General features: G+C 37.0%; 1 protein-coding gene across 1 annotated transcript; it reads left to right on the forward strand.

Moving 5' to 3' along the window:
- Window positions 1-3,040: 3,040 nt before the first annotated feature.
- Window positions 3,041-3,883, forward strand: LOC149190422 (uncharacterized). The gene has a single exon (XM_089410510.1). It carries the CDS (start codon window positions 3,041-3,043, stop codon window positions 3,881-3,883), a length of 843 nt encoding a protein of 280 aa, XP_089266636.1.
- Window positions 3,884-9,536: the final 5,653 nt, after the last annotated feature.

Raw genomic sequence — 9,536 nt, forward strand, 5'->3', positions numbered from 1 at the left:
GCAGGTGATGGGGATAGATTGTCAGTCCACAGAATTCGAATTCCCCTTAACTATCATCAATATTTATGGGCCGTGTCAAGGAAGGATTCCCTTCTGGAACGGCTTGATGGGAAGCTCGCTTGTGAAGAATAACTACATGGTGATGGGAGGAGATCTAAACTTCTCATTAGGAAGAGCGGAAGCCTGGGGCCCTGCTGCAAGAGAGGACCCGCAATCAGATTTTTTTATGAATCTCTTAGCCTCAAATAATCTCATAGAAGCAAATCTCATCAAGCTGAAACCAACTTGGAGGAACAGAAGAGTAGGAGAAGCCAGAGTGGCGAAGAGATTAGATCGTTTCTTAATTAATGAGGCTTTATCTGCTGCAATTCCTTTATTCAGGCAATGGGTAGAAGAAGGGGGCCCTTCGGACCATTTTCCGATATATCTTGAGCTCTCCAAAGCCCCCTCAAAACCTCCAGCTCCTTTCAAATTCAATGCCTCCTGGCTTCAAGAAGAATCATACAACAAATTGTTCCAAGACATATGGATACACCCTGCCAGAGGTTCTCAAGAGAACAAAGGATTTTTATTTATGGAAAACCTCAAAAGACTGAAAAAGGCAACTATTTTATGGGCAAAGGATAGAAAACTAAAGCAGAATGAAGACCTATCCAAGATAAACGAGGAACTCCAAAAGCTCGAAAGCATAGAGACGGATGGATATGCGACTCATGAATCAAAGGAGAAAATTGTAGCCCTGGAAAAGCACAAGAATCAAATCCTGCTGGCAAGAGAGGAAGAATGGAGACTTAAGAGCAGAGCAATCTGGCTCAAAGCTGGGGATGACAATACCAGTTTCTTCCATAATTACGCAAAAGGAAGGAAGAGTGCAAACACCATCTGGCACTTAAAGACCGAAGAAGGAAGGGAGGCTAAGACCTTTGAAGCTCTTTCAACCCTTGGGGTGAACCACTTCCAATCTTTATTCAAAGACAATGGTGAGATCACCATTGCGGAAGTCATCCAAACAGCGCAATGTTTTCACAGATATGTGGAGGAGGAAGAAGCGGACCTCCTAATGGAGCCGGTTACGAAGGAGGAAGTGGAAAGTGTCATAAAATCCATGGCAAAAGAGAAAAGCCCCGGGCCGGATGGTTGGTCGGTAGAGCTATTCTCGCACTTCTTTGAGCAGATAGGAGAAGAAATTACAGAAGTGGTGGAGGAATCAAGACTAAAGGGAGAAATTTATAGTCCCTTCAATGCAACCTTCATTGCTCTCATTCCAAAAAAGGAAGCCCCAGAATCTTTTGAGGACTTTAGACCCATCTCCCTTTGCAACAGTATTTATAAAATAATTGCAAAAGTGATAGCTCTCAGGATCAAACCAATTCTATCAAGGCATATCTCACCTGAACAATTTGGGTTCCTGAATGGGAGACAAATTCATGAAGCAATAGGGGTGGCTCAGGAGGTCCTTCACAGTGTAAAGATGAAAAACAAGAAGGGAGCTGTAATAAAAATTGATTTATCAAAGGCCTACGACAGGATAAACTGGTCATATATCCGCCTGCTCCTAACACACCTTGGTTTCAAAGTGGACTTCATCAGATGGGTCATGGGGTGTATCACAGATGTTAGTTATGCAATCCTCATAAATGGAGCAGCTACCCCTTTCTTCAAAGGACAAAAAGGGCTGAGGCAAGGCTGCCCTTTGTCCCCCCTGCTTTTCCTCTTGGTGGCTGAAGGTCTAAGCCAGCTGATACATAAAAGCAGAAGGGAAGGTAAGATAAAAGGTATAGAGGCAGCAGTAAATCTATTCATATCTCATCTTCTCTTTGTAGATGATATTCTGGTCTTTACTAACGGCTCCATAAACGATTTAAAGGAGCTAAAAAATATCTTTGACCTCTTTTTGAAAGCTACCGGAATGCAGATCAATCCCAGGAAATCTCAAATCATTGTGGAAGGGCTAAACAGACAAGAAAAGGAGCAGTTCAGCTTGTACTTTCCATATGAAATGTGCAATATGGTATCCCCGTTTAAGTATCTGGGATTCTGGTTGAAGCCAAACGATTACAGGAAGGAGGACTGGTCTTGGCTAATTGCAAAAATTGAAGCTAGAATCAGGCACTGGAGCTTTAAATGGCTTTCCAGAGCAGGGAGATTGACCCTAATAAAATCTGTGTTACTAGCCATCCCAGTTTACTGGGCAGCTTTAACATGGGTCCCTAAAGGTGTGCTGGAGAAAATTAGGAGAATCTGTAGCAGATTTTTGTGGGCAGGATCCAAAGAAACTTCGGTTCTCCCTTGGGTTGCATGGGAGAAAGTGGCGAGACCAAAAGACTGGGGCGGCTGGGGGATAAAAAGCTTGCCCGACTTCAGACTTTCATTGGCAGCTAAATCAGGGTGGCGCCTCATTAAGATGGAAAATCTCTGGACTAGAACTGTTAAAAGGAAATATATAGATCCAACTCCTTTGGAAGTTTGGATCAGGAACCCAGTCAAGAGCCAAAAGAATGTGTCGGCAATCTGGAAAGCAACTCTGGAGTCTTTTAAAGTGATCGAACAAGGCCTAGCATGGAAAGTCGGGAATGGAGAAAAGGTAAAGATAGGGAAGGATCCCTGGGTCGGCTGCACCGAAAACTATGCCCTTACCCCTGAACTGGTTCAGCAGTTAGAGGATAAAGGGCTTCTTTACCTTAGCCAAGTGGCAAATCCGGGCTCTTCATCCATCTGGGGTCAAGCTTGGAAGAATGGTGAAGATTTGGATCTGGAGCAAAGATGGTGGAACGAATGGAGTAATTTTACTTAGGAACTCTTCAGATCAAATGTCCGGCTGAATGATAGACAGGATGAGTTAATTTGGGCCCATGCCGACTCTGGGGAATACGCTCCAAAGAGTGGATATAATTTCCTTATGTCAAGGAAAGGATGGGGAAATCCGGAGTGGTGGTCAAAACAGCTATGGAAACTTAAGAGCCCCCCAAAGTCAAAAATCCTGTTCTGGTGCATCTTAAAAAGTAAAATCCCAACTTGGGACATCCTGCAGACCAGATTCATGCACGGGCCTGGGAGATGCACCTTGTGCAAATCAGAAGCAGAATCTATAAACCACCTCTTCTTAAAGTGCCCAGAAGCTATTAATATTTGGGGCGAGGTAGGGAACCTCTTGAACAAAAAGCTAGAATGGGATGGAAACTCTGTGCAAGAAGCTTGGCAGAAGTGGTGGCACTATCATCCAAACGGGAATCTGCGCAACCTCCCTCTCATCATTAGTTGGGGTATTTGGATAGCCAGGAACAGGAGTATCTTCCAGGATAAGGGAACTCCCATAGCTATCACAGCAAGTCAGAGTACTGCCATCTTTTCTAGTATCCCCGAGCCTAAGGAAGCCCATCCCCAAAGAATCATTCCAGAAATGCAGATCACAGAAGGAATCCCCTGGGCTTTCTTCGATGGTGCATCTCAAAACAATAAAGCAGGAGCAGGCTTAGTCATCAATGAATCCCCATCTCATGTCTTAAAAGCTTCTGTGGGACTTGGAACTGGCTCTAATAACTTTGCTGAACTACTTGCCCTGAAACTCCTTATATGTTGGCTCATTCAAAGGCGCACCCTCACAATTCAAATTTTTGGGGACTCCCAAATAGTGATCAGATGGGTAAATGGTCAAAGTACTTGCAGCAACCAATTATTAAAACAAATCCTGGGAGAAGTTCAGAGATTAAAATCTTATTTTAACAGTTTCTCTCTTCGCCACATTTTCAGGGAAAGGAATGAATCAGCGGACCAGCTTTCTAAAGATGGTCTACAACAGGATTTGGGCAGCTGGAAGATTGTAGAAGAAGACCAAGGCCAAACCAGAAGATCAGAACAGCCGCCCTATAATCAGCCTACCTAATACTCTGGCGTTATTTTTTTGTTTACTCTACTTTTTCCAAATTTTTGTAATTACATACAAACTTATCAGCATTGGTATCTCGGCTTTTAAAGTGTCTTTTTCGGGTGTCGGGCTGTTTTCCTCTATGTTGAGGAGGCCCGGCATGTTGGAAAATTTTTGTGCAAACAGTCCTCTGGGTTTCAGTATAAGAACGGCACCTCGGTTCAGAGGTTAACAGATCAGTTTCAGCACCTTACAAGAAACAGGTGTATGCATAAGTCAGCACTTTTTGTAAAACAGTCTTGGTAATCCCTCAGACGGATTAGTGATGCCTCAGCATTTGCAATGTAAACTTTTTATAATCTTAATAAAAAGTTTCGTTTTTTTCCTTGGAAAAAAAAATATTTTAATTTCATATATATATATTATTTTTTTAAAAATATGTATATATCATGAAAAAAAATTAAGTTTTATTATTAAAAAGTTTATTTGCTTTTATATATACTTTATTTAGCATTTAATAATATAATTTAAATAATGAAATTTTGCACTCTAAAGAAGTTTATACTCAATAAATTTGATCCCTTTAGGCTCCTATTAGATCCTTAAGTAAGATGAATCTACACTAATACATAATATTATCCTATATAAATTTGTTTAAAAATTAAAAATTGATAGTTTGTATAGACTAAGTCCAAGTTCAAAAAAAAAAATTAATTGCAACTTCATTCTCATGTTTTTTAAATAAAGAACAAAATATTTATATTTTATTAAGAATTTAACAACTTAATTATATTAATAGATATTTAGAGTGAGGTTTTCCCTGGTAACACTGTTCAGATTCAAGTCTTCAACACAATCTTGAAGACTTGTCCTAATTGTTTAAGTGTAACAAATGTCCATGGACATCTGAACAGTCTTCAACACAATCTTGAACACTTGTACTAATTGTTTAAGTGTAACAAATCGGTCAGCGCCTTATACCGACGAGCCCAGAGGAGTGGCGCTGCCGCTTGCAGGTTGTGGGACTCCACGTGACCATCGCCTGCAACTTTCTGCACTGCTTTTTGCAGAACCGACCTGGGATACTTCCACATGTTCAGCCCCCTTCTGCAACCAAGAGAGACAGTGCCCGACACGGTTCGAATCTCGCTAACATCGAATTGAAGTCATCCACGGAGGTTTTAGGGGTCGAATTTCGTCAGAAATGCAATCCAAACAACACTGTTAATTGGAGGACAAATTTAGGTGGCGAACAGTTTTATAAGCCTCCAATGCATACAAATTAAAAGCGTGCATGTCATCTCAGCTTAGGCTTTGGTATTTTTAATTTTTGAGAGGCTATCACTTTAATGGAGAGTTGTTTTAGGTTTTATGTTTTAGGTTTTTTTTATAAAATTTAGGAAGAAATTTTAATTTATGTTATTTAAATCAGTTTTTATTTTATATATAAATTTAAAACTGACAAAATATAATTTCAATAAATTTTCATTAGAAAAATTAAAAAAAATTCACCTTTAAAAACTTCGAGAAAATTCTCACTCAAACCAACTAAAATGTTTTATTGAACTGTAAAACCTAATTTTCCCTGCATTGGTAATTCTGACCTGGACGCGCTTGGCATCACGGTTTTCCAGTGAAGGGAAGTCTGCGATCAGTGCGGTGATCGCAGGACTTCGTTTAGGGAAGGATGAGAATCGAAATCTGGCAGCTGCTGAGGATGGGAGTCTATTAACAGTGGGATCAGAGGGAATTGAAGATTTCGCACAAAAATTACTAAAGAGGGGTTTATTTTTAATAATGAATATATTTTCTTTTTATTTTTAATTTTTAAATTATATAAATTTATCTTTATTTTAACAATTTATTTTTTTTAATTTAATTATAATTAGTTGAGATCCATTTTAACACAGAATCTATTAAGAGTCTAGAGGAATCAAATCTCTTAAGGTGAAAATTTATTTTTTTAGTATAAAATTTGAGGAAAGGTTTGCACCTCGAGATTTGATCCCTCTAGACACTCGATAAATCTGGTGTTAAAATGGATCTATTAAGAGTCGAGAGGGATCAAATCTCTCGAAGTGCAAACTTATTTTTTGAGTGTAAAATTTGAGGAAAGGTTTGCACTTGGAGAGATTTGATCTCTCTAGACACTCGATAAATCTGGTGTTAAGATGGATCTAGGTTGGTTTCAGTTGTTTGCGGTCATACAAAATTTGTTGAACATCTAATTATTTTGATCATTTTAAATATGCTAAATATGTCTAAGATTAATTTGGTCAATTTAATTTGAAATTTGCTTAGTTACCCGAGCTTATTCAGATGAGAGACACTGTTATTAAATTGAATGATGAAAGTGATGAAATACAAATTTTGAGTGCAAAGTATCAATGTAACAATTTTGATAGATAGAAAATGTGAATACTAAAAACATAGTCAATTACACACAATCTTCATTGCAATCAATGTGAAACTATTTTATTCTATTGTTCCTATTGTCACACATATTAATTATTTCATATTCTCATATCGATGATATGAAAAATATAGTAGGAATCATAGATGGAAAAAGTAGTTAGAATCATACACCATTCAAATATTTAGCTCAAGCTACTGTAGTAAACAACATACCTTGTCTCTGTTGCGCTCCAATATTAATAGTAGTTTTCTGGAAATTCAATCATTGTGACTTATGGAGTGTTAAACCCCAAATAATTTCCAATGGTAGCTATTTTCTATTACCGTGTTTGAATGCAAAGTAATTAATAATGTTGAATGATGGAAAGTGGGAATATTAATAGTGGTTTTCTAGAAATTCAATCATTGTGACTTATGAATGATAAACCCCAAATAATTTCGAATGGTAGCTATTTTCTATTAGCGTGTTTGAATGCAAAGTAATTAACAATGTTGAATCATGGAAAGTGGAAATAATAAGAATGTGCCATCAACATTGACATTGAAATCAATTATAAATAGTTTATAGTTTCAAGAAGCAAACATTTGGGGTAAGAAAATATTTTATTTAGAATGAAAATTCAAGTATTGTATTTATGGTTGAATAATTTTTATTTTCTTACACTGAGAGAGTGTGTATGTTTTAGGGGTGAGAAGGAGAGACAAGGTGAGATAGAAATATAAATGGGGGGGAGATGAAGAGGCAAAGACATGGAGGGAGGAAGAGAAATAGATATGGAGAGAGAGAAGGGGAAGAGAGAGACGGAGGGGAAAGGGAAGGACAGAAAGAGAGATAGATAGATACGGAGAGAGTGTGTATGTTTAGGGGCTGAGATAGAGAGATAAAGAAGGAGAGACAATGGGAGATAGAGATATAGATGGAGGAGGTAGAGATGTGCTTACACTGAAATCAATGCACACTATTCATCTAATTACTTTGAAATTAATGTACATCAGACATCTTCTTGCATCAAATTAGAAATCAACATCTACACTAAAATCAATGCATGTAGTGCAAACAATCAAATAGGATTAGAAATAAACATATATACTAAAATCAATGCATCTAGTGCAATAAATCAAATAGGATTAGAAATCAATATCTACACTGAAACCAATGCATCTAATGCAAGCAATTAAATATGAGTAGAAATCAAAATCTACGCTGAAATCAATGCATCTAGTGTAAGGTATTAAATATGATTAGAAATTGACATCTAAATTGAAATCAATGCATTTAGTGCAAGTGATCAAATAGGATTAGATATCAATATCAACACTAAAACCAATGCATCTTGTGCAAGCAATCAAATATGAGTAGAAATCAACATCAACATTGAAATCAATGCATTTAGTGTAAGGTATTAAATAGAATTATAAATCGACATCTACACTGAAACCAATGCATATAGTGCATGTGATCAAATAGGATTAGAAATCAACAACCACATTGAAAATCTAAAATATTCATGACTTTCCAGATCTAACTTCTATGTTTGTATTTGTCTCCACCTTCCATTCTGTCTCTATCTCCCTCCCCCTCTCCTTCTCTCTCTTCCCTCCTTCTGTCCCCCGTCTCACTTTATCTGCCTCTCCCTAACTTTCTCTATCTTTCTCTTCTTTCCTCTCTCCCCTTGCTATCTATATTTATACCTCCCTCCATCTCTCCTTATTTGTCTCTCTATCTCAACCCCCTAAACATATGTCACGCTCTCTCTCTCTCCCCATATCTATCTATCTATATATCTATCTCTCCCTCTCCCTTTCCCTCTCTATCTCTTCCCCTTATCTCTCTCTCTCTCTCTCTCTCTCTCTCTCTCTCTCTCTCTCTCTACCCCCACCATCTATATCTCTATCTCCCATCTATCCCTCTTCCTCCTTCCCTCTCTTTGCCTCTCTCTTCTACCCCCTCCTTTGCCCCATCTATATCTCTATCTCCCCTTGTCTCTCCTTCTCACCCCCAAAACATACACAATCTCTCTCCATATCTATCTATCTCTCTCTCATTCCCTCTTCCTCTCTCTCACTCTCACACACACAAACTCTCCATCTCTCCCTTGTCACTCCCTCTCTTTCCCCCCACCAAATCCAGTTCTCTCAATCCCTCTCTCCCCATCCTCTCTCTCTCTCAGTTTGTCTCTCACCTCTATCTCTCTCCCCCATACTCTATTCCCCCTTCCATCTCACTCTCTTTCTTAAATATGATCCCATTGTATTGTATGTAAGAAAGTATATAAATTAATAAAAAACATAATTGGTTGTAAAATATTAAACCTATATTTTGGATCAATCATGTTAAAGAAAATACAATAATAAAAAAATTAAACTTAATCACTTTGCTTTCTCATGGCTTGGATCCTTGCGTTAATATTCATATATCCTAGTTCTTTATAATATTATTTATATTATATAAATTTCACATATGTATATATAAAAGTATTTTCATTTTTTAATTTATTAAAGCCTCCATTTAATCTCTATGAAAATATTGTTTGTAGTAGTGAGAATGGAGGGTTCAGATATACCTCAAAAGTAATTATAACAATTTTCCTCTTAGATTTAATTAAAAAAATGTTATAAAATTAAATTAAAATAAAATATTTGTAAAATATTTTTATTTTGAAATAAGTTATTATTTTTTGGCATGTGTTATTGATAAGCCATAGTATTGGTCCATGTTATTGTAACAATTAAAATCCTAGATCCATAACATAATAATCCAAAGTCTAGATGGCCCATGGTATTGATAAACCATGGTAGTAGCCCATGGTATTATAATTTTCTTCCCTCCTCTCCCTCTCTATCTTTCTCTTGTGGGTATTGGCCCATGGTATTGTAAAAAACCTACTTAGAAGTTAATAATATCCATGGTAAATATTCATAATTAAAAATCTTGTCATATTGTAAATATTAAGTTTTTATCCGCTTATTAATTAAATTTATCTATGGAACACATCTTTATTAATTGTTGTAAATATATTGATTACGTAAAATATAATATTACAATATTACCCACCCCATCTAATAAATAGTGGCGAGGGGCGGGAGAAATATTAATTAAAATGTAATATTATTAAATTTTACATAATATTTCAGGTTACACCCCACCCTAAATATTACATTCTACTCAATATTTCCTCTCACTCCTATTAATTTTATTGAGCACCTTCCATTGTATTAACTTTACCTTCCTACAACCAAAAACCTAAAATTTCCA

The sequence above is a fragment of the Pinus tabuliformis genome, chromosome 3_1 (assembly GCF_031772625.1).
Source record: "Pinus tabuliformis cultivar Carrire ecotype Pingquan chromosome 3_1, CPIR1, whole genome shotgun sequence".
Lineage (NCBI taxonomy): Eukaryota > Viridiplantae > Streptophyta > Pinopsida > Pinales > Pinaceae > Pinus > Pinus tabuliformis.

Excerpts from the sequence above, each read along its gene's own strand:
- LOC149190422 (XM_089410510.1), top strand. The coding sequence starts at position 3,041 with ATGCACGGGCCTGGGAGATGCACCTTGTGCAAATCAGAAGCAGAATCT.